Source organism: Candoia aspera, chromosome 4 (genome assembly GCF_035149785.1).
Source record: "Candoia aspera isolate rCanAsp1 chromosome 4, rCanAsp1.hap2, whole genome shotgun sequence".
Taxonomy (NCBI): domain Eukaryota; kingdom Metazoa; phylum Chordata; class Lepidosauria; order Squamata; family Boidae; genus Candoia; species Candoia aspera.
The window spans coordinates 116,810,660-116,835,039 of record NC_086156.1 but is presented as its reverse complement, the minus strand read 5'-3'; the positions used below and the strand labels follow the sequence as shown (position 1 = coordinate 116,835,039).

At 57.1% G+C, this 24,380-nt stretch overlaps 1 protein-coding gene across 2 annotated transcripts; it reads left to right on the top strand.

Annotated features, from left to right (window-relative positions):
- The first annotated feature begins 1,767 nt into the window (after nucleotides 1-1,767).
- Nucleotides 1,768-22,496, top strand: PER1 (period circadian regulator 1). Of its 2 annotated transcripts, XM_063301639.1 has the most exons (23): nucleotides 1,768-1,969; nucleotides 7,934-8,401; nucleotides 9,056-9,154; nucleotides 9,719-9,873; nucleotides 10,255-10,376; nucleotides 11,303-11,504; nucleotides 11,819-11,864; nucleotides 12,264-12,406; nucleotides 13,609-13,687; nucleotides 13,980-14,086; nucleotides 14,239-14,392; nucleotides 15,258-15,366; nucleotides 15,454-15,576; nucleotides 15,909-16,017; nucleotides 16,239-16,395; nucleotides 16,653-16,780; nucleotides 17,236-17,436; nucleotides 18,752-19,003; nucleotides 19,107-19,846; nucleotides 20,291-20,450; nucleotides 21,069-21,261; nucleotides 21,484-21,634; nucleotides 22,190-22,496. In XM_063301639.1, the coding sequence occupies exons 2-23, from the start codon at nucleotides 8,154-8,156 to the stop codon at nucleotides 22,409-22,411; spliced, it is 3,900 nt and encodes a 1,299-aa protein (XP_063157709.1). In that variant the 5' UTR covers nucleotides 1,768-1,969; nucleotides 7,934-8,153; the 3' UTR covers nucleotides 22,412-22,496. The 2 variants fall into 2 exon arrangements, with proteins under 2 accessions (XP_063157709.1, XP_063157710.1); XM_063301640.1 differs by lacking the exon at nucleotides 17,236-17,436.
- Nucleotides 22,497-24,380: the final 1,884 nt, after the last annotated feature.

Sequence of the window (24,380 nt, the reverse complement as noted above, 5' to 3'; positions counted from 1 at the left end):
ATAGGGTGAGCTTTTAAATTATGCTTAGTGGAGATTTCCAGAACAAATCCCTCAGGCCTGGGGACAACCCTGTAGCATTTGTTGTGGATCACAACAGGAGTGCGCGGGTTTCTTCCTTTCTCACCTGTGATTTTTTTTTTTTAAAGGCTTTTCTGGCCCAAGGAAACAAGCGTAGAGAACCCCTAATATCTCTTGTGCATATTTCCTTCATATCCATTTTCTTTTCTGTGGTTTGGAAATCCTGCCCAGTTTCCAAAATTGGAAGGCCTTGAGGACAAAACATTCTAAGTCTGTCCTGTAGGGTTTTTGCAAAACCAGCGTTCCTTAACCATATTTTCCATCTGCTGGTGAGGAAGATGTCTAGATTTCTCCTTCCTGGAAGCGTAAAAAATGTACAGCCCCTCATATCAGCCTCATATGCATCCCAAGCCATCTGAAAGCCCGTTGAAATGGCATTGTTGCTTAGAAACTCAGGCACCCCAAGTGGTGTGGAGCTGAAGGGACCCATTTCCCTGAATTTGGGAGAGAAAATCACTTTTACCTTTTGCAAAAGTGGCTTTTTCGCCCCCCCCCCGCAACAATACAAATCACACGTATTTCAGGGAAAGCAAAAAGCATTTATTAAGGGGGGGCGAGTCTTTTTATAGGGTAGAGAAACAAATGATGCATACATTTGGTATATTGGATACTTCAGAAAGCAACTCATCAAACAATAAAAGACATTGATTTGGTGTGAGAATTGAACAAACAAAAAAACTGAGTCTGGTCATTCTACAAGTGGCAGATTTACAGGTTACATCAATCTCTTTCCCAGCTGGGTTTGTATCCCACTTAAAACTTGCAAGTGTGTTCAAGGACTTTCAGAACACGCTCCCTATTGTTTGGTTGCTGAAAAGGCTGGTTCTCACATGCCAAAAAAAATGGCCTTGGCCCACAAGAAAAACACAGGTGTCCTAAAGTTAGAAAAGAGGCCTAGCCTGCCATGCTAAAAGGCTAATACCTCCTTCCTAAAAAGCTAATAAAGAAGCCTAAAATTCCAGGTAGCACTATTAATTCCCAAACGTTGCCACGTCTGTTGACTAATGCAGCTGAGCAAATTGTCGCGCTGCCACAAGCCTAAAAGGCCGCCCATCATTAACTAAAACTTTTTTTTTTTTTTGAACCGAGGAGGAGGAGGAAGGAGTCTAGAAATCGGCCGGTTGGACGTCCTGCCCCGTTTCTAAATTTAGAAGGCGGGGAGGGCACGTTGGAAGAGAGACTGCTGCCCTGATTTTGCTGCCCTGATTTGCTCCAATTTTTTAATCTGCCCTAATTGGGTCAACTTTGGAGGTTGGAAAGCGAGCGCGTTCCCGTCGGTTGCTCCGCCGCGTCCGTTCGGGAGGCTGACCAACCGGGCCGGGGCCGGCGCTGCCGGGGCAGGCTGTCCTGCGAGCGGGAGGGGAGGGTTGGGGAAGCGCTCCCGGCTTCCCGCACCGAGGGCGCCGGTTGGCGCTCCCAGCTCCGCCGCCCCCCCCCCCCCCCGCGCGCAGGCTGCTCTCAGGTCGGCACCCGCCCCGTGCGTTCTGCGGTCGGGGCCCTGCCTCCCGATTGGCCCGGCCGGCCAGCCAATGAGCGCGCCGCAGGGCCTCCGGGTGGCAGCGCCAGGGTACACGTGCGCGCGGGGTGTGTAGCGGGGCCGGGTGACATCACCGGCTCGGGGCCGGGCCCGCCGCTCCGCCTCGGATTATACAACGCGCCGCCCGCCCGCCGAGAGCCAGAGGCAGCTGAGCCGGGACGGCGAGCCCCGCTCCTCCGCGCTTGGCAGTGCCCCAGCCCGTTCTCCTCTCCCCCGGCGGCCGGCGACAGCATGCTTTGGGTCAGCGAGGGAGCCACCGCCAACTGGTCCCGAGGGGCCGGAGAGCAGTTCGCCCCGGCCCAGGCGTGCGTCGGCTAAGCGCTCTCGGGAGGCAGCGGACTTCCCCCCACCGCCGTGAGTACAGCGGAGGGGTGTGCGTGCGCGTGCAAGAAGGGGGGTGCAAGAAGGGGGTGCAAAGCGGCCCCCCGCTTTGGGGGCTCCCTTGCCCGGGAACCTGGGGAGCCGGCCCCGCCCAGAGGCTCCGGAGCGGCGGCGGCGGCGGCGCCTGGGCTTGCAGCCGCGGTCCTGCATCACGTGGGCCGGGCTGGGAACAGAATGTTCCCTCTGCGAGCGCTTTCGTAATCCGGTGCGCTCTGCCCGGGCGGGGAGCGGGGAGCGGGGAGCGGGGAGGCGGCGGGCGGGGAGGCGGACGCTCCGCCGCCGCCGCACCAGTCCCGGCCATGTGCCGCGGGCGGCGGGAGCGCCGCTCCTGCGAGGCGGAGAAGGCGGCGCGCCGGAGGGGGGGCAGCCTGGCTGGCGGGGGTCTGCTTGGCCCAAGGGGGCCCGCTGAGCGGGGGCGCCAGCAGCAGGAGCAGAAATGTGAGCTGCGGGTCCAGTTGGTGGTTTTGCCTCTTTTTCTCTCTCCCCCCCCACTTCTCGCGGCTTGGAATGGAAAGAGGAAAAGTGGGGGTGCCGGAAGGGCGAAACATGGCGTGGGAAGGGGTATGGGGGGCCTGAGCGCTGTTTTGGAGAGCTTCGGTGGGCTTTGGTGAAGTGACGACCGGTACCCTGTTTGGAGGCAGCCTGCCGATCTCTTAAGCCGGTGTTTCTCAATCTCAGCAGCTTTTAAGGGGGGTGGACTTCGACTCCCAGAGTCCCCCAGCCAGCCACCCCCCTTAAAAGCTGCTGAGATTGAGAAACACCGGCTCCGGCGCTCCATCCCGACAAGAGGGGTATGGCTCACTGGCTGCCCCTTGGCCCCCCTGTGCTGGCTGCCGGAGGTTTGCAAGCTGAACCCCCAAACCCACTTCCTGTATCTCTCGGTCGGCCCAGCTCCGTTGACAAAGGGGGGGGGCTTTGCTTTAGCTAATGTCTCTGGAACGGCAACCAGAGGCTTTTGTTTGGTCTTGGGTCTAATGAAACGGCCATGTGGCTTTAAAAGCAAGGATTCGGCTTAGGCTTGGCGAAGGGTGACCTGGCTGGCGACCTGCCAGGACGTATTAATTGCATTGTTTGCCCAGGGAATGCGAGTCTGCGTGGTCTTGCGAAAGGTTGTTGGTTGTCAAGCTGAATGTGGTTTCTTTATCCGGCAGTGGCCTAAAAACAACCTCTTACCTTTTATAGAGTTTCTCCTCCTTAAAAGCACAGACTGCAAAGAGTTTGTTGTGACATCCTTCTCAGTTTTGCAGCTTTTTTTTTTAGTAGGCCTCCTCCTGGCTGTGAGTTGCCAACTGTCTTCACCACCACCTACGCCTCTAGGAACAACTTGTTCTTTTTCAGCTAGCACCACCTTCCCCAACCTGGTGCCCTCCAGAAGTGTTGCAGAACAGCTCCCATGATCCTCAGCAGCAGGGGTGCCGGGAGCATTTGCTGGGGATGATGGGGTCTGAGGGCTGTGCATCTGGAAGAGACCAGGTTGTGGGCTGGTCTCTGTTAGTCCTTGCTCAGATTGCTGGCCTGCAAAGATTGAGCGAATGTTTTTACAGCTGTTGGTGGCTCAGAGACACCGGGACCAGTGTCCTTCTGAGCTGGCAGTGCAGTGTTTCTCTTGCGTATTTTTTTTCTGGAGAGGAGCAGTGGAAGAATGCAGTGCCTGTTGCTTGCAGTGCTAGTGATTGGGTTGATGCGAGCCTACCTCCAAAACAGGCTTTTGTTCCTAAAAGCTCATGCCCCGTGTAGCCATTAAGGCGCTTCCTGTTTCTTTTTGTCTTGGTTGAGTGACCTTAACAGGCCCTTTGTCTAGAAACGGAAAGCTCGGTCTGGTCGCATCAGGTCAGCCTCCTGGTGCCTCTGTAGAGGCCCAGTTCCAGGTTCCTGAGAAATACACACATGTGCGCGCACACACAACCTTTGTAAGCGTTCAGAGTCCTTCCGAGTAAAGGTGTTTCGCTTCAAGTCTGACTCCCCAAGTGCCAGAGAACAAATGTAGGGTATAACCTTGTAGATCTTGTATCAAGCGGAGGCAGAAAGCTCCGTCATTGTCAAAACTTTAGACGTTCCTGACCTACCTTGGCCTGGTAAACAGAATTGCATTTAACACAGGGAATCATGTCCTCCTGGAGGCTGGATGCTGTAACAGCCAGCTCCTGAACCATCAGTGCTGAGCCTCCTTGGAACTGAGTTGTGTTTTGCTTGGTAAGAACCGACAATTCATTTTGAAAGCTGAAGCTGGGACCTTAAGCACCAGCCCTGGAATGAGGAACGATGCCACAAATTCTTTAAAATGCACAATTTCATCCCAAGGAAGCAGCAGGTTTTGCTATGCGAGTCAGAATCCTTGTCTCACCCCTTGGCAGGTGCCTGAAAAGGTCTGCTATAGGGTAGTCCTCAACTTAGGACCATTCGTTCAGCGGCCGTTCAGAGTTAACAGTGGTGCTGAACAAAGGGACTTACGACCGGTCCCCAAAGTTACGACCATTGTGGCCCCATCGCAATCTGGGCGCTTGGGCAACCTGTTCGCACTTACGACCGGCTGCCAAGCACCCTGCAATCACGCGCTCGCCATTTGCAACCTTCCCTGCCGGCTTCCCTGGAAAGTCAATGGGGAAGCTGGCCAGGGAGTTTGCAAGTCAGTGGGGTAAGTCTCCCCCACCCACACACCCTCTCCACCCCCTTTGTGCTCGTGCTGCACTGGCCACTCGTGCACCCCCACGCACCCTCCTGACCCGCGCGGCGCCTCTTGTGCCCCCCCCCACACCCCCTCCCTCCCCCACCTGGCAGCAGCCACTTACCTGCCAGCTGGCCTGGGACTTACAACTTCCTGCTTGCTTCCCCACTGCCTTTGGTTCTTGGAAGCCAGCAGGCAGTTGCCTCGCCTAATGGCCATAGGATGCAGTTAACGACGGCAGTCGAGACTGCAGGGATTGCTGTCGCTAAGCGAAGCGGTCGCGCTTGACGACCGCATTGCTGAGCGACAGAAATTCTGGTCCCAATTGTCTTAAGTCGAGGACCACCTGTACCAGACCCCTTTTCTTTAAAATTGCTCTGCGGCTTCTGAAAGTTGCTGAGTACACAGTTGATACACCTGTGGCTGGAAATGGCACCAAGATCCCGGCTTTAGAGATGGAACCTGCACCTGTATTTACGAGGACAGGAGCGGGCGTTTTTAAGCATCCCCCTTCGACGCAGCAGCTGGGGTGTAAGTCCGTGGTGAACAGGAATAGTTTAAAGATAGAAAGCCCCCGAAACTAGATAAAGCTTGGCTCTTGTCATCTGTTAACCCCATGGCCCCTTCTGAGCAGTGGAAACCCTATGAACTTGCAGGTTTTGTGGTGGGGGGAATCCAGGGCCTAGGAATAGAATTGTGGGGCTTGAATACAATTTTAAGACCAAAAACTGGGTGCGGTTAAGCATCATCTGCTTACAGGAATGAGAAACTTGCCTTCCCACAGAACAGGGAATGAAATAAATGGGGCTTTGGTTGCTATAACAACTCCCTGTAGATCCTTCCAAGAGAGTCAGATTGATCTAAATGCTCTCCCCTGGTAATCCAGCTGAACTAATCTGCATGATTTGCACACTGGGCTTACTGCGATTTATTTGCAGCGCGGGGTTGGTATCTTCAGAGATTGGCTTGTAGTTGGGCGTGTTTTATCTGGGGAGAAAAGTGTTCCGTCTTCAGTAGCAGGAGGTTACCGATTCAGGTTGTTATTGGTGATTGTGTGGCCATGCTGGGTCAGCCCAAGGCAGCTGAGAAGCACCAGGTTGGAAAAGGCTGCGCTGTGCAAGAATTGCAGGCGGTGGCATAGACAGAGTTGTTTTATTTCACAGGAGAGCTTAGCCAGGATTTGGCTGGAGGAAAGCCTGTTACATAACTGATCAAAAATGGGAAAACGATATTGAAAACCTCAGTTGATAAGGCCGGAAGAGTGGTATGAGGATGCTCCGATGCATACGTTGCCCTAAACCACTGGTTTTCAAACTTAGCACCTTTAAAAACACAGGGCACTAAACCAGAAGTTTGGGAAGGGTTACTTGGGCGTAGAGTTCAACCCTCCTGCTCAGTGTAGGAATCCAGGTTCTTTGAGGGCTGGCAATATAATACAGTGACAATATAATACAGTTAAATTTCTAGCCCATTTAAATTATCGGGAAGGGAGGTGGAAAGAAAATAATGCTCTGCAGCAGCTTGTATAATTATAAGTGACCTTTGCTCTGTGTTTTGGCCAAGCAAGATGAACGCTGCTGGAAGAATTTTTCCAAAACAGCTAATTTAGGTTTTCCCTTTACTGGCGAGGTGGAAAAAAACGGAGCCTGGGTTATCTGAGGTCTTCAGGAAGCTGTATCGACCATGGTGTGCTTGAAGTTCCTTCAGGTTTCCCCCATCGGTTTCCTCCAAAATCTCGGGGGGCGGTGGGGGGCTGAAGAACTTCCCAGGATGTTTTGACTTGAAATGGGACCCACCCACCCAGGTGCCAGGGATCCCTATCAAGGGCACCTTCGCTGCTCCTCCCCAGTTTATAAACGTGCACCATCTCAAACCTCAAACGGTGGAGTCTCTTGGCCCTTCAAATGCTGGGTGAGCAGAGCAGGGCCCCAAAGGTGGGACAAGTCATTGGTGCAAAAGGACATGCTGCGTATTTCAAACACACCAGTATGACGGCGTAACAGGTGACTGAACACAGGTTACAAGCTGGGCAGCACAGATACATTTAAACCCTCCTTTTCTTGATCCTGGCTCGGACCTGCTGGCTGAAGGTGATTAGCAGATAAGCAAAGCAAGTTTTATCATAATCCAGCAGGACAAAACCAATATTGTTAGTAAATCACTCTAACACATCTGGCAGAATGGAGTTAGGAATTGACTTCCCAGAAGGCCTCTTTGTGTAAGTGAAGAACAGAAGTGCCTCCTGGCCACAGTCACCCCTCCCTTCCCAGCCTTCAGTTGGCTATGGTGTAATCCTCCCCGTGCTCAAACCTCCCCCCAGCTCAGCCATTTTCTCCCTGGCAGTGTGCCCCTGATAGGATGCATCCTCCCCAGCCCCAGACAATCCCACTGCATCAGCACGGGTGCAATACAGTCACTAAACGAGGACTGCAATACAGCAGTCCTTGTTTAGCGACTGCTCACAGTTATAACAGTGATGAAAAAGTAACTTTATGACCAGTTCTCTCATTTACAACCTTGGCAGGTCTGTAAAGCAAAGGAAAGCTGAAGTCAGATCATAAGCACAGCCTGCGGTTTCACTTAGTGGCTGCTTCGCTTAATGACCAAGTTGGCAGCCCCAATTGTGGTCGCTAAATGAGGACTGTAAAAGCAGGAGGAGAAATTCTTTGCCCCCCTCCCAGCCACCCCAGCACTACTTCTGTAGCCATCCAGCCAGGAGGATGGATTCGGAGCATGACTTTCCCATTAAGATCAGGACCAACGTACTATCCTGCGTGATCCTTTCATTACCTACTTGGAAGGTTTTTGTTGGAAAAAAAAACAGGCATTCTTGGAGAGGCGTAACTGATTAAGGTTTTAGTTAATTCTTGACTGCATTTCGTTTCTTCGGTTGTCTGGGCTGCATTTCCAGAAGACCTCAGTGATTAAGGCTTGCCCAAGGCCGGGGAAAATCAGCAGCAGCGAAATGAAATTGTGGCTAGCCGGCTTTCTTTCCTCCTCCGAGCTGTTGGCTCTTGCGGCTGCTCTGGGGGGGGAGGGAGGGGGGAGGGGAGACCAGGAACAATGCTGGGGAGGCCAGATGAGCAGCAGCGGATTAGCACCATTAGAGATGCACTGATTGTAAGGGCTGGCCCTATCGTCGGGGAAAGGGGTGCTGGGGGCGATCGGCACGCAAGAGCGTTTTCCTGCCACGCTCCGTTTTAGAGCCCTCGTTACGACGTTTATTCTAAGCTGGCGGATTCTGTTCCTTCACCCTTTTCCTCCCCTTGCAGGCGTTCCCTCAGACATGCTTGCTGCTGACCCAGGCCGCTTGGCCCCCCGCGAATAAGGAGGCTCCTCTTCGGCCGGCGAGCGCCCTTCCGTCCTTCCCGCGGGACTCTGCAGGGGGGAAGCCCCGGGCCGTCTGCCGCTGCTCCCCCCGTTCCTTCAGGCCCGGCCCATGTCCCAGCAGCAGCAGCAGCAGCAGCAGCAGCAGCAGCAGCAGCAGCAGCCATGAGTGCCGGCTGCGAGTCCAGCCAGAACAGCGGGGACGGTAGAAGCAGCAGCAGCAGCTCTGGGGCCCCCAGGAGGACCCGGGCCCCCCGAGGGAGCGAGGCCCAGGGCCAGGCCACCGACGACATGGACGTCAACAGCAACGGCTCCAGCGGCAACGAGTCTCACGGCGATTCCCACAGCAGCTCCCGCAGCAGCGGCAACGGCAAGGATTCGGCTCTCTTGGAGACCACCGAAAGCAACAAGAGGTGTGGATGAGGGGTGTGGAGCGGGCGGGGGGCCGTCCCGCCAAGCCCCCGGGGCGAGGTTGGGTTCTGTGATAGACCCCTGGCGGTTTGGCCATTAGAAGGTCCCCTGATGGTCTCAGAACGGGGTGTAGAGCAGTTGGTCCGTGATGGGGCCAGCCAGCATCAAAGCACAGGTAGTCCTCGACTTACGACCGCAATTGGGACTGGAACGTCTGTTGCTAGTCCGAATGCCTGATTTTACAACCGTTTTGCTGCGGTGGTTAACTGAATTGCCACAATCATTAAGTGAGTCACGTGGACGTTAAGGTAATCCGGCATTCCCCACTGGCCTTGCTTGTCGGAAGCTGGCTGGGACGGTCGCAAATGGCGATCACGTGACCCCAGGATACCGCAGCCGTCGTTAATACATGCTGGGTTCTGAGTGCCTGAATTTTGATCATGTGACTGCGGAGATACTGCGGTGGTCGTAAGTGTGAGGACCAGTTGCAAGTCACTATTTTCAGCACCGTCGTAAGTTCGAATGGTCACTAAACGATCGGTTGTAAGTCGAGGACTACCTGTATCAACATGCAGGGTTCACATTTCGCGGGCAGCAGTTTTCAGTTGCTGTCTGGGAGAACTAAACCAGGGCTTGCCTTTCCCGTCTCTCCGCAGCTCCAACTCGCAAAGCCCATCTCCTCCCAGCAGCTCCATTGCCTACAGCCTTCTCAGCGCCAGCTCAGAACAGGACAACCCATCCACCAGCGGCTGCAGGTAACCAGGGGTGGGCAGGTGTGGGCAGGCGAAGCACCTGGGTGCTGAGAATTGACCTGCAGAACTGACCAAACCGAGTCCCGTCAGTTCTCGAAACTGGATCGTGGGAATGTTTAGCGTGGAGAGAGAGCAGAATGGACACCCGAACTTCATGCTTGTGCCTGTCTCTGGGTGCTCCTTACTTGCTCTTCAAGTAAAATATATTCTTTATATTCTTCTATTCTTCTGCAAGAATATAAAGATGAGAATGCATGATTTGGAAAGGGGTGAGAATAGAGGAATTAAATCAAAGCAGCATGAAACCCCCGAGCAAAAGTAATACTCACTGTAAGCTGTTTGCGTGTGGATTACTATTTTTGTTTTCAGCTGCGCTGAACTTTGGGTTGTTTTTAACTCCTCTTGCCGTGGGCACTTGGAGAGGATGGGAATATTTCTGTGCGAGTGCCTGCCTGTGGGTGGGTATATAGGCCCAGTTCAGCCGTACCGTGCAAGCCCTTCCCGGGAGGTTTCAGTCTGCTTATGGCAGCTGGCTTGACTGGTCCCTCTTCCCCCGGCCCCCCACAGCAGCGAGCAGTCGGCACGCGTGAAGACGCAGAAAGAGCTGATGAAGGCCCTGAAGGAGATGAAGATCCGGCTGCCCTCCGAGAAGCGCAGCAAGGGGAAGTCGGGGACCCTGGCCACCCTCCAGTACGCCCTCTCCTGCGTGAAACAAGTCCAAGGTGGGTCCTTTGGGCTGAGTGGGAGCTGCCAGAGGGTGCAGGTGGCTCTGCCAGGTGCTTTCGAAAGAACCAGATGGCCTGGCGGGCCCCCTTTCCTCTCCTTCCCCCTTGGTTCCCCTGCGTGAGGCAGAACCTCCAAGGATTGGGGCCAGGGAGTCGTAAGGGGGCCCTCAGCTTCTCCTGAGGGGCCCACGCCCTCGCAGCACTGTCAGGGGGCCTGGCGTCGTGTTGCCTTGAGGGGCTCCTGAGTAAGGAGGGGGCATTTTCTCCTTCCAGATGGGAAGGCCCAGGTCGCCTGCCGGAGCCAAGCAGGGCTCTGGCGTGGCACAAGGCCGAGGCCCTCGTGCTGATCCTCTCTTCCTGTTCTCCCTTTCCGTTCAGCAAGCCAAGATTATTATCAGCAGTGGGCCATTGACGACAGCCAGCCCTGCGGCCTGGATCTGTCCACGTACACCATTGAGGAGCTGGAGAACATCATGTCTGAGTACACACTCAAAAACCCTGTGAGTCACGTCGCCTCGGCCTTTGTGCTCCCGGTGCTTCTCCAGTCCCTTTGTGTGAACGCACCCTAAGTCCGTGGCTGGGAAATCCTAAACTGAGCCTGGTCTGGTTCAGTGTGCCAAGGGCACGTACTGCATTTCCCTGCTGCCTCCAAAAGGTCCACAGAGCCACAGTTGAAAGGGGCTGGAGGTCATCTAATCCACCCCCTGCTCCTCAGGACCCCCTGAAGCATCTCTGGCAGATGACCGTCCAGCCTCTGTGGGAAAACCTCTAACGAGCATTAAGCCAAACGCCTCACTGAACCTCTAATGAGGTGGTTGGAAGGGCACTGCTCATTCAGGCCATGCCCTGCCCATCCCATCGTCCTTTCATCTTCGAGGAGAGCTGGTGGGGCGTCACAGTGAAGTTGTGAGTCCACGGCTGGGGAGATTCAGGTTTAAATGCACCCACAGAAGGGTGCTGTTGGGCCAGTCCACATATCTCCCTGGTTTCTTGTGGGCGTAAAATGATTCCCGTGTAAGTTTTCGTAGCAACTTGAGGTCAAACCTTGATGGTTCCTTCCATTGCTGTGTCCTTGGGTCACAACTGGGTCATGGGGACTGGGCCTGATCGGTGCCCCACCTTAACTGACCTCTTGCCCTATAAATGTCCTGCTATTCCCAACCAGCCTAGTTGCTGCCAAGAACTGTTCAGCCTGACTTTCCAATCCAGTGTTTTTCAATCTCAGCAACTTTAATACCTGTGGACTTCAACTCCCAGAATTCCCCAGCCAGCATGCCTGGCTGGGGAATTCTGGGAGTTGAAGTCCAGACGTCTTAAAGTTGCTGAGGTCGAGAAACACTGCTCCAGTCCGCGTTTCTCATACTTGAAGGGCTTCTAGGGAGCGTCTTCCATCTCTCAACCCTCCCTGTTGCTTTTGGTTGCAAAGGATACGTTCACGGCAGCCGTCTCCTTCACCACGGGCAAAATCGTCTACATCTCGGACCAGGCCGCCTTCATTCTGCGCTGCAAGAAAGAAGTCTTCAAGGGGGCTAAGTTTGCAGAATTCCTGGCACCTCAAGATGTCAGCATCTTCTACGGATCCACAGCACCGTACCATTTGCCCTCCTGGAGTGCCTGCCCCTCTGCCAGTAAGTGTGTGAGCTTGGCATGGGGGCCACCTTGGGCCCCTGGCCCACTTTGGCTTTTTAACTGTTGGAATCAAGACAGCAGTGCAGGAACGACAACAGAGATTATGGACTCTATATGCCGTATAAAATATATTAAGATCCCTAGGAGAAGCGAGAAATCATGCTGGGCTTCAAGATCTTTTATTCAAAGCTGCTGGTCAATTAGATTTGAGGCCCGACTGAGGAATTAAGAAAAAAGCCCATTTTTTCTCAACTTCTGGGCCAGCCCATTCACCACAAGCTCCTCTTTTCTCTCCCCCTTTCTTAACCCGCAGCTGCCATGGATTACACCCAAGAGAAATCTGTCTTCTGCCGCATCAGGTGAGTTTCGTCTTCATCAGATCCCGTGCCTCGGTAAGCGTTCTGAAGATGCGGGATTTGAACTTGGCCAAAGGGCAGAAAGAACCCGGTCTTTCGGATCAAAAGCCCTTTGAAAGCCTTGCCTGGCCAGAAGAGCCCTGCCGTGGTTTGGCTAACTGGACAAGGATTGTGCTGAAGGAGAAAAATTAAAAAGAGGGCCCAGAGTCCCTCTCGGGAGGGAGGGCCCCTTCCTGCCAAGCAGCCGGTGAGAAGGTGGACCCTGGGGATGGTGGGAGGAAAGATGGCGGCACGGTCCTCCCAGGTCCCCCTCCACCCCTCCCTCAGTGGCTCTGCTGCTCCCTCCTGGTTGTCCCGGTGTCCTCTGGCTTCTGGTCTTAATTGCAGGCATTTGTTTCTCAGCGGAGGCCACGCGGGAGGACGCGAGCTGCGCTACTACCCCTTCCGGCTGACCCCTTATCTGACCAAAGTGCGGGATTCCGACCGTGCGGAGGGACAGCCCTGCTGCCTGCTCATCGCCGAGCGCATCCACTCGGGCTACGAAGGCAAGAGAGGGGGCCCGCTGCTCACCGGTCGGTCAGCCTGCAGCGGGCTTGGGGGGCAAGGAGGATGTCAGGCCCTGTGGGGGGGTGACCTCGCAGGTTTCCCCCACCTTTGAGAAAGCCTCTCCTGGCATCCCATTTTGGTAGGTGGAACCCCTGCGGGTCTACAAGAGCAGTCGTGTGGATCTTTACGGACCCGAGAGGCTGGGAACACCCGTTGGCTGGGATGGGAGGGGGCATTTCTGCCAGACACCGCAGTCCACAACCTGCCTGTAGCGGCTGCTGCTGAACCAAATTCTTACTTCGCCCTGAAACAGCTCCTCGGTCCTGTTGAAAAGCCGCCCCAGTCCACAGCTATTTACTACTACTTTGCGTAGGCGGGGCCCTTCAGAATGCAAGGCGGGATGCCCGTGGTTTAAAACAAAGATGCGTAGGAATCCTTCCTTGGCATGCAGAAGGCCAGCATGTCCAGGAGAAGCATTTACCCTCTCCCTGACACGCTTTCTTTTTAACATGCAGGAAACCTTCTTTTGAAAAAACAAGTTTCCCCAACTTAGGGGGGGAAAAAAAATCTGTGCTAAATGAAACTCGCTCTATTTTTGGCAAAATATGATAGGAGAAGAACAGGCAAAAATTACCCTCCCCAATCAAATCAGCGACAGGGAGAATGCCTGTAACTGTGTGTCTTACCTGCTTCACCTGGTAGATTCCATGGCATGGCTTTAAATTCAGGCAGGCATACGTTAAATACCAAAACTCTGGCTACAATTGGACTGAACCTTGAATGAGCAAGGGGGAGTGGGTTAGTCCACGGTGGGAGCTGGCGGTGGCGCAGGGGTTCCCGTGCCTTGCCTACCCGGCGCCTGCTGTTCCTGTAAGTCTGCTGCTGCACCTCATCGAGACGAGGCAGCGGGAGGGAAGCGACAGGGTGAAAGGCAGGCTGTGCAAAGGGCGAGGGACGTCCCGTTGCTCTGACGCACAGCCTTTTTCAGGGGAAAAAATTCCAAAGCTTTGTCTGTGCAGAGACCCTTTGGGAAAGCCTCAGTCCCAGGAACATTCCCCAGGCCGTGAACAGGAAAAATCAAGATGGAAAAGTTTCTAGAAGCCCATCGAGAGGTTTTGTGCGTCGGTGGGACAAGGCGTGTGCCTGCCAGGCGTCCCTGGAGCAATTTGTGTTAATTGTGTCCTGCCTTTTTCCTCACCAGCCCCCAGAATTCCTCCTGATAAAAGAATCTTCACCACCAGGCACACCCCCAGCTGCTTGTTCCAGGATGTGGACGAGCGGTAAGGACCTGGGGTTCCGGTTGCGGTGGGGGGCCGGCCTTGGGAGGGGGTCCCTGGGTTCCCTGATCCTAGTTGCCTGATAGAAAAGGAGGACTTGTCAGTCAGTTAACTTGGTGGGTGGGTCTTCCTCTGATGGTTTTAGGGTAGCCTCGAGGTGGACTGTCTCCTTGAAATCTTGGTTCAGGTACCTTCTACCTGGATTCACGGAGGACTGTTCAGTTCCTCGGTTAGATGCCGACAGCGCCCCTTGGTGCTAAACCGTCCTGACAGCTGCCTGTTCTCTCCTCCTCAGAGCTGCTCCCCTGCTTGGCTACCTCCCCCAGGACTTGGTGGGGACCCCTGTCCTTTTCTACCTGCACCCTGAGGACAGGCCCCTCATGCTGGCCATGCACAAGAAGAGTGAGTGCAGAACGAAAGCGCACGGCGTGCAGGGCTGCTGAGCTTTGCGGCTGATGTTTTCTTTTTAAATCGGTGTCTTAAAGCCTTAAATTGGCTGAAGCTTGGCCTGCTGGCAGTTGCCCCTGTTGTTCAACCTGCCCCCCGCTTTCCAGTCCTGCAGTATGCCGGCCAGCCCTTCGACCACTCGCCCATCCGCTTCTGTGCTCGCAACGGCGAATACGTCACCATCGACACCAGCTGGTCCAGCTTCGTCAATCCCTGGAGCCGCAAAGTCTCCTTCATCATGGGGAGGCACAAAGTGCGGACGTGAGTGGCGAGCCCTGCTCTAGAGGGAGGGGTTAGGACAGGGCCGATCGCGAAGGGCGCCCTGCCAAAGCGCCCTGCGGGCACCCGGCTCCCATCAGAGGCGGAAGAGAGCGGAGAGGGAGGGCAGGGCCCCCCGCCTCCAGGCGAGTGTGCAGTGCTCAGCTGTGGGGGGGCTTGATGGGGCTGAGTAGCTTTGCAGCAGGTAGGAGAAACGCTGAGCGTTTGTGGGGGCCGGGGGAGAGGCCAGATAACTGCCAAGATGGGGCCCCAGGCAGAGAAGGCTGGCCTTGGGATGGAGGAGAGGTGGGTGTCCGGATGGCTGCAGAGCAAACGGGAGAGAAGGGGGTCCTTGGATGGGCACCGCTGGCAGAGGGGGGAGAGGAGATGAGTCCCTGCAGAAGGCTCTGCCTTCTGGCGCTCCAGGCAGAAATTCTGCAGGGAGCCTTTGGGGTCACGCCTGGACCCGAGGAGCCAACAGGCCCGTCCAAGGGGAGGCGAAGGGATGCCACGCTAGACAGGCACCTTCGGAGGGAAAGGGGAGGGGAGCCTTTTAACATTCCCGCAAAGCTTTCTGCTTTCCCCAACAAGTCGTAATCCTTTCCCTTTGGGCGTGCCTGGGGATTCTGGGAGTCGCAGAGCCAGCCTCTCTGGAGGGCAGAGGGATGCGGCCGGCCCCTTGTCAGCGGTGGTGGTGGGGGCAAGAGCAAGGGGAGGAAAGGGTGGGACGCAGAGGGGCAAGGAGAGCGACCGGCCGTGGGCTTCTTCCTATCCGGAGGAAGAATTGGGCGGGAAGAACAAGGGGCCCTGGGCGGGGCTGGCACGAAGGTGGTCTCCTCTCCTCATCTCCTTCCTTGCTCCCCCTCAGGGGCCCCCTCAATGAGGACGTCTTCACCGCCCCCAAATCGCCGAAGGCCAAGGCCCTGGAGCTGGACATCCAGGAGCTTTCTGAGCAGATCCACCGGCTCCTGCTGCAGGTGAGGCCCCCCCTTGCTCGCCTCCCCTCCCCTCGCCTCCCCTCCCGTTCAGCCCGGCCCTAACGCTGCCCTGTCTGCCCTCGCCAGCCGGTGCACAGCAGCGGAGCCCCGGGCCTTTGCAGCAGCACCTCCCACGAGCAGTTCCTGAGCATCGCCTCCTCCAGCGACAGCAACGGCTTCCCTCCCGAGGAGGCCCAGGCTCTCCGGCCGGTAAGCGCGGGGGGGGCCCGGGCTGCGGTTGGCCCGAGGTGGGTTGCCTCTTCCAGTCCTGTGCTCCCTTCCAGAGCGGGTCTCCCCAGCGAAGGGTCCGACAGACCTCGCTTCCAATAGCCCACTCCTCCCGGCCCCCAAGAGGCCTGAAAGAGCCGGCCCTGGCGGGTTGAGGGAGGGGAGGAGCCAGAAGCCGGTCTCCTCCTAGGCCCGGAGGGTGGCCAGGGACCTCCAGGCGGGGTGGGGTGGGCGGAGGACTCGCACCTGGCCAAGCAGAGCAGGATGCCCGGGGGGTCATGGCCGCCCTGACTCCGCCTCCCTCTGGATCCCAGATGACCTTCCAGGAGATCTGCAAGGACGTCCACATGGTGAAGAACCAGGGCCAGCAGGTCTTCATCGAGTCCCGGGTCAAGCCTCTGCCCATCAAGCCCTCCCGGCCAGGTGAGCAGTGGGCTGCCAGCCCCCCCCGCCCTGGTCTTTCTGGCAACGTGCCCTCGCCCACCCGCGAACCCACGTGCCTTTTCGGGGCCTCCGTACTGGTCAGCGCGGGCTCTGCGGAGAGACCCCGGGTGGGTTCGAGGGGGAGGCAGGCGGGCCCCGGCGTGGTCCGAGGAAGCGCCTTCTCTTCCCCGCTCATGGGTGCTCCCCCCCCCCCTTCGTAGCCCTGGATCCGCCCGTCAGCCGCACCGGGCAGGCGAAGGAGGCCCTGAGGGACGCGGAGAAGAGGCCAGGCAAGGCGGCCGCATCCGAGGAGTCTGTGAGGAAGGAGCCGTCAAACTACTCTTACCAGCAGATCAACTGCCTGGACGGCATCATCCGGTGAGGCTTCCGCAAAATTACGGCTGCTCCTGTTCCGGCTGTGGGGTTGCCCGAGACCTTTTGCTGGCGCTCTTTGGCCTCCTCCCTGAACGTCCCCCTCCACGCCTGCTCCGGGCCTGGCCGGATTTCTGGTTGTGCGTTGAGAAAAGGGTGGGTTTTGGAGCACAGCCTGGAGTTTCCCACCCTGAGAAAGAGAAGCCTTTCCTCTGACTGATTTAGCTCTTCGCTGCCTTTTCACCCCCCCCCCCCAAATACAGGTATCTGGAAAGCTGCAACGTCCCGAGCCGGGTGAAGCGCAAGTGCTGTTCCTCCTTGTATACCACCTCCTCCAATTCGGACGACGACAAGCAGAAAGCGCGCAACCAGGTGGCTTCTCAGAGCAAAGGTGGGTTTCTGTCCCTGCCAGGCGTTCGGGTGCTCCCCGGCTTCCTCCTCTGGGCGCTGCTTCGATGCTTCTCCCTCACCGGGTTCAGGAAGCAGAAAAGTAGCTCCGGCTCTTCCCGGTTACTCTGCCGACAGCCGCCTCCCTTCGTGCCCGGAACGGGGACGTGGGTTTGCTGCTGCTCCTGCCCGAACAGCCAGGCTGGGGGCCCCGGAGCTGCTGGGAAGCGGAAGGTCTCCCGTTGGCGCTGGGGGTCAGCCAGACGTGGCTCTTTCCCTCCTCGCCAAGGAAGGCCGCCCTGGGCCCTGGGCAGGCCGGCTGTCCCACGGGGTAAACCCGGCCGAGCTCCAGCATCTCGAGGCCCGCGTTCTGCCGGTCGGTGCTTCCCAGCGGCTCGGGCCGCCGGGCCCTCGGACTCCCCTCCCTCAGTGCTAACCCAGCCCTGTCTCTTCGGACAGATGCGCCCAAGGAAATGCTGCCGGCCTCAAAGAGCCAGGCCAAGAGGGAAGAGCCTGGGACGGCAGCAGCTGCCGTGGTGAGAGGCCCTCTCACCCCGCTGGCCTTGCCTAGCAAAGCCGAGAGCGTGGTCTCGGTGACCAGCCAGTGCAGCTTCAGCAGTACCATCGTCCACGTGGGAGACAAGAAGCCCCCGGAGTCGGGTAGGGGAGGTGGACACCACCTTTTTCTGGAAAATCCTGGCTGGCGGGTGGCGGGGAGTTGAGGAAGGAAGGCGTGCTGGGGAAGGGTAGAGGAGGTACACAGCTTGACGGGGCTCTCTAGCGGTGGGTTGAGGCAGGGGCGAAGATGATTTGCTTAATAACTGTGACCCACTCAATGGCTGTGTGATTCACTTAACGACCATGTGATTTGCTTAATGACTGCCACCAAAAATGTAAAATTGGGTGGGGTCTTCACGTGGTCTGTAGTTGGCTTTGGGAACTCGTTGCAGCTGGTTGGCATGTTGGCCATTTAGCCGTAAAACAACGCTAGGAATGATTGGAGGCGATCAATCGCTCTGTGGCAGCATCTGATTGATCTTGGCTGTACTCAGAAAGTTAAAGCAGGGTTGGACTTGGCTAAGATTTGGATGGGAGGCACCAGGAAACCCCAGGACCCGCCCCCCACCCCACCCCACCAGGAAGGGGCAAGGTACTTCTCCCTTGCTGCCAAGAAACCCACGTGGATTTGCCCAGGAAGTCATCTGGAGAATAAAGTTATCTGCTCGTACTTCGGGCACAATGCAGAACCGGTGACCTCTTCGTTATTGCTTACCCTCCCCTTTCCCTGCGTGGGAAATTCTGCTGAGTGCCTGACCAGCCCAGGGGGAGCCTTGATGAGGCAGCTCCCAGGTCTTGATTACCGAAGGCAGCTTTGCATTCAGCCACCTGGTGCTGGGAGAGGCCCAGAGCTGAGCCACGCAAGGCATCAGCCCTGCCCTCAGCATCTGGAAGGGGCCTTCCTTCCCCCTCCCTTCCAGCATAAAACCTGCATTATTGGCTCCTCCTGAGTCTTCAGCATTTCTGCTTTTGGCTTCCGGTGACTTGACTGGCTCGCCTGGAAGTTGTAACTCCTATCCTTCCCGATAAAAGAGATCTCTTGGAGGGACAGCTCTTACAAGCTGGGTAGCTCTGGGGCAAGCGCGCAGACCTGACAGGTCAGAGAGAAAAATTCACTCCTTCCTACTTAGAAAAAAAGCCCGTTCTAACAATTGCCCAGATCTAATCAGGATCGAGAGTTGTTAGGAAAAGGAAGGTGTTTCTATAAGCTGCAACTTTTATAAAATTGGCTAGTCGGAGAAGGTCCTACCGGATTCCTCGTTTTTCTTCCTCAGTGGAGAATCTGCCTAGAAAGTCTGCGTAGATGATCTGGGCCTCCGCCCCAAGTGGGGTCAAGCCAGGAACGCTGCCAGCGGTTCAAATCCAAGACAGGATGGAAAGCTGACCTCAGTTTCCCATTTTGGTGTCCCCTCCCCAGATATCGTCATGATGGAAGAGGCCGCGCCCAGTGTGACCCCCCCCGCCCCTCCCCCCAGTGCGACCCCCGACCGGGAGCAGCAGTACCGCAAGGTGGGCCTGACCAAGGAGGTCCTTTCCGTCCACACCCAGAAGGAGGAGCATTCCTTCCTCACCCGCTTCAAGGACCTCAGCCAGCTGCACGTCTTCAGCTCTCCCGCAGGGCTGAGCTGGCAGGAGCTGCACCACCCCCTGGGGGCCCACGACGAGCGGGGTAAGCCTGGAGCGGTGGGCGTGTGGCCTGGGTGGGGACGTGCGGCTCTTCCTCCCCTTTCTCCTCCACCTCCTCACCCTCCTTCTTCCTTTTGGTCCCCCAGGACACAGGGGCCCACGCCAGGGGCCCCGTGGGCCAAGTTGCCGGGGGCGGAGCAGGTGGTCCAAGGCCAAGCGCATCAAGCAGAACAAGTCGTCGGACAGCACGAGCTCCCCGCCGAACTCTGCCTCCCCGCCGCAGCCCCCCTGCCCCCAGGGCGCCTCCCCATGGCCCCCCTTGGGCCCTTCCCAGCCCAGCCTCCCAAACATGTCCTACCCGGCCGTGATGCCCACTTACCCGATCCCCGTCTTTCCCTCTCGCCCCCCGGCGCCCCCGGCCGCTGAGCCCTCGCAGAACCCCTTGCCCGCCTCTCAGTTCCCTGCCCCTCTCATCACCCCCATTGTGGCCTTGGTCCTGCCCAACTACGTCTTCCCCCAGATGAACGGCCCCCTCCCCCAGTCTTACTTTCCCGGCGGACCCGTTTTCCCCTTTGGCCCACCGCCCCAGCCGGGGGGCATGCTGGCCCCCGGGCCCGAAGCTGGCCCGCAGGTCCCCTCCCGGTCCTCCACCCCGCACTCGATGAGCCAGCCGGAGCGGGCCGATTCCCCGCTCTTCGAGTCGCGCTGCAGCTCCCCGCTGCAGCTGAACCTGCTGCAGATGGAGGAGATGCCGAAGCCTTGTGACCTCCAAGAGGCAGGCCTGAGCGGTCAAGCGGGACCAGCTGGCACCTCTGCAGACTGGGCCGGAGTGACCGGCGGGCAGGGGCTGGCGAACGAGCTCTGCCCTCCGAAGGAAGCCTGCATGGTAAATGGTCCCGACTTGCTCCGCGCTCCCTGGGGTCAAGGGCTGTTGTGCCGTTAGTCTGTCTGAGCCGAGCCCCTTCCTGGGAATGGGAGTTAGATGGGTCTCTGGTCCGAGGGAAGGGGCGGATCCTACCCTGCCTTCGGCAGCCGAGATTCCTCCATTCTCAGCAGCGAGTTGGTTCTAGTTTCCTTCTGGGAGTGCTGGAGTTCTGTCCCAGGACCTACCTTGTTCCCCCGCAGCTGGAAAGGGGATTGCTTTGCTTCAGCTTGGGTCTGGAACAAGAGCTGGACAAAGAAACTAAGGAGGTGGTGACAGCGATGAGAGACCCCGGGAGGGAAGAGGGGTGGCTCCGGGACCTGGCAAAGGGGACTGTGGCCTCAGGGAGGGGGCAGGACCGTTCCCTCCCGGTCCCAATCCGAACCTTCGCCCTCCGATTTCTCCCAGGCAGAAGCCCACGATTCCTCGAACAACGATGCTTTGTCCAGTTCCAGCGACCTCTTGGACCTCCTCCTGCAGGAGGACTCGCGTTCGGGCACGGGGTCGGCCGCCTCGGGGTCCATGGGCTCGGGCTCCAACGGGGAGAGCACCTCTGCCAGCGGTACCAGTAAGTCCAGGGGCTGGATTGCCCGGGAGGTCCCGACAGCCTTCCCTGGCAGGCCCGCGATCCCACTCCCCTCCCGGCGTCTGGCGGCGGAAGGAGCGATTCTCTCTCTGCCCGCAGCGGGAGAGAACATTCAGAGCTCAAAACGTCCTGACCCAGAACAGGGCAGCCTGTTTCGGGGCCAGAGTAGTTTCGCTTCGGGGGCGTCCGTAGGACATGGCCCCCCAAATCAGGATGGCGGCCCGAGGGTCGGTCGAAGCTCGGCCTGATTCTCGCGTGCCGCTCCTTATGCGCCAGCGGGACCGTTGGGACCACTCCTGAAGAGCGAGGGTCAGGAGCGCCCGCAGAGAGCCTTCCAACCCCGGCTGGAAAGGGGGGCTCCCGAGCGGCAGGCTGGCTCCCGGCTCAAAACAGGCATTAGAAGACGGGACGGGGCTTAGAAGCGGAGCCGGCGCAATGGCTTCCTCGGTCGGTGCAGGAGTTCCCCGGGGCCGGGCCACCGGACACCCGGGACGGACCTTGAGGGCCGGGAGTGAGGTTTTCGCCAGCCGCCCCTCGCGATGCCTCTTCCTGGCTGGCGGCTTCTCCGTACCCACCGGCCTCTCCTTCCTCTCCCCCCAGCAAGCAGCAAGAGCAGCAACACCAGCAAATACTTCGGCAGCGTCGACTCGTCCGAGAACGACCTGCGGGGCAAGAAGCGCTCCGAGGCGGAGGACAACGAGCACTTCATCAAGTACGTCCTCCAAGACCCCATCTGGCTGCTGATGGCCGACGCCGACGACAAGGTCATGATGACCTACCAGCTCCCGGCCAGGTGAGGCGCTTCCCAGGAGCCCCTCCCCACCGCCCGGCCTTGGAGCCGCTCGATCCCGCCGGGGCCTAGATTCAGGGCTCTTTCTGTTACCTCTGGGGCTTGCCCTTATTTCGGGGCAGGGGTTGGAGACTGGGGACGGGGGGGGGCTTGGATAGATGGGGAGGTCCTCCTCCCAGCCCCCAGGCGTTTCTAACCAGCTTGCCCGCTGCCTCTGCTCGGCAGGGATGCGGAGACCGTCCTGCGGGGGGATCGGGAGAAGCTGAGGCAGCTGCAGAAGCAGCAGCCCCGATTCACGGAGGAGCAGAGGAAGGAGCTGGCCGAGGTGCACGCCTGGGTCCAGAGGGGGGTCTTGCCCAAAGCCATCAACGTCACGGTGAGGAGGCCGCTGGCGCCGCCGCCGGGGGAGGGAGGGAAGCCGGGCGCGCCACGGCCCCGGGGAATTGCCCCGGCACGTCATTTGGCGCACAAGGCTCCGGCTCGTGTTCCTCGGTGGCTCGCCCCCTGAAGGTTTACGTCCCTTGGGCGAGGGGGCCGTGTTTCTACAGCTGCCTGTCGTTGGACTCTAGCGATGTCCGTAGGACCTCTGGAAGTTTTGCCGGTGGACAAAAGTCCACTCCTTCAGAGTGTTCTCATTCCGTCTCGGAACAGTTGAGATAACGATTCCAGTGACTCATCCAGAGGTGATGGAGATCGAGGGAGGCCAGATCGGAAGATGCTTGGCAATGTAGACAGTGTTTCTCGACCTTGGAAGATGGGTGGACTTCAACTTCCAGAATTCCCATGGTGGCTGGGGAATTCTGGGAGTTGAAGTCCACCCAACTTCAAGGGGCCAAGGGTGAGAAACACTGATGTATAATATCGAATGCCCAACTTGGAGATGACAGTAAACTTCACCACCACTTCTGTCTTCCTCCTGTTCTCTTCTCAGGCCTGTGTGGAGTGCGAGAGCAATGTTGCCTCTCGGGTACCCCCTCTGTACGACGTCGAGATCCAGGACATGGACCTCACCGGCATGCTGGAGCCGATGGAGGAGGGCAGCAGAGGAGGACCACGCTCCTTACCCCTGGAAATGGCCATGGAGGAGGAGGAGGCCGGGGAGAGCAGGGACCAGCCGCCTCGGACAGAAGCAGTGGCGGGGGAGGCAAGCTAAGCCTCCAAGCGGTACCTCTAGACCCCTTCGGGATGGCTTTGGCTTGCCCGGAACGAGGAGACAGGCTGCTGAGCAGCAGGACTCGGGAACGGAGGCAGCTCAGGCGGCCCCCCGCGCGAGGACTGCACAACAAGGGGAGGCGAGCTGCGGCTTGTCTCCAGGGGTCCCAGATGCCCCTCGCAGACCTGCTCCTCCCCTTCAACCGGACCAGCCACTCCAATCCTCACCTCGTTCTTGAGGGTTTAGACCCAGGGGGCCCGGGACGTTCGGCAGGGCGACTTGAGTTTTTATGTATTTATTTTTGAAGAATTGTCATTGGTTGTTTACTGTCTTTTTTTACTCATCTGCAGCCGTGCTCTAGAGAGGGGCCGGTTTGCAGCACTGAAAACAGTAATAATAACAATAATAATAATAACAATAATAAAAGAGGTGACCTGCAGACAGTGATGTTGACACACCCCTTCCTTGCGTGACTTTGCCGCTAATCCCTGGCTTGAGATCTGGCGGGCGAGCGAGGCTTTTCCTGATCTCTCCAGTCGCTCCCCTGAAGCTCTGCAGAAAAGCTTCTCTTTGCATAACGGATCAACTTCCCTATTTTGTTCTTCCCTCTGGTGCACCTGCGGCTGCTCTTGGCCCATGCCACGCTTACGCTCCGTTGCAAATGCTTTTCCTGGCGTTGCCAGCTCCAGTCCCTTTGAGGAAGGGAAGGGAAGAACCTTCCAGCTGTACACACACATCCCCTTTTTTCTTAAAACGTGTTCGGAGGTGGGGACCAAAATGCCGAAGAGAATCCCTCCCTCCTGCAATGGGTTAAGATTCCTTGATTAGCACACGCTTTTTTCCTTCCGCCTCCTTTGGGCAGGCTACTGTTCCAAGCGAGCTCCCTGGGGCACATTTGGGTCAGCTGTCTGGAGGGAGAGATGCTGAGCTGCCGTTGTTCTTGGGCTGCTCTGCTCTGCGTCACACTGCAGTGGTTGCAAAAACAGCTTTGGACAATGGATGTTTTTGCTGTCGGTGCCTGGTGTCTTTCAACTGCGCGTGGTATTTCTCGAGAAGAATTCGGAATTTCTTGTCTGAGAAGGGCATTTGGAGCTGATATGAATGTAAGATGCAAGGAGACTTTCCATCTGGGGTGAAGAATGGGACCTCATCCATCCAGGAGAAAGTTCCTTTCTTCTCAGAGGGACACCTGGGAGCAAATGCTTTTATATGGTTTTTTCTAGGCAAGAATTTAAAAGACAATCCTTCCCCACCCCCCTCCAAAGCAGTTTGTTAAAGTTCTGTTGGATTAGCCTACGAATAGAAAAGCTTTTATGGAGATCTCCGTAAAGGTTAGAAGTTAGGGAAAATCCTGGCAACGGGATTGGCTCTTCTGCTTTTGCCGATAAACACCAGCAGCTGCTTAGCACCAGCAGGCCCTTTAGAAGGTCTGCACGACCTTTGAGTGACCCATCCCTTCCTCCCGCTATAGCCGTGTTTCTCAACTTTGGGAACTTTTAAGATGTATGGACTTCAACTCCCAGAATTCCCCAGCCAGCATGGCTGGTTGGAGAATTCTGGGAGTTGAAGTCCACACATCTTAGTTCCCAGGGCTGAAAAACACTACGGGGACCGTTGCGTAGGTAGGTGTGTTAAAAAAGACGTGGTGGATTCAGATGTAATAACCCTTTTTGTTGTTGGACCAAACTGCTGTGTGGCTCGTTACATTCTGTGAATCTCCTGAGATGATTTCCCCGTGTTCAATCCCCAGAAGATACCAGAAGTGTAAAAGCTGCCAGAAGTCCAGAGAGAACCACTGGACAGGATCCTTCCCTGAAGGGTCTCTTGCTTTCTCACCACTAAATCTTTCTATGGATCTGGGCACCCTTGGACAACTCAAGGCTGTTGGCCTGTTTTCTCTACATTGGGGAGCCATAGTTTTTTCCTGGAAGCTGAGTTGGAGAGGAGATGATCATGTTGAAGTGCCTAC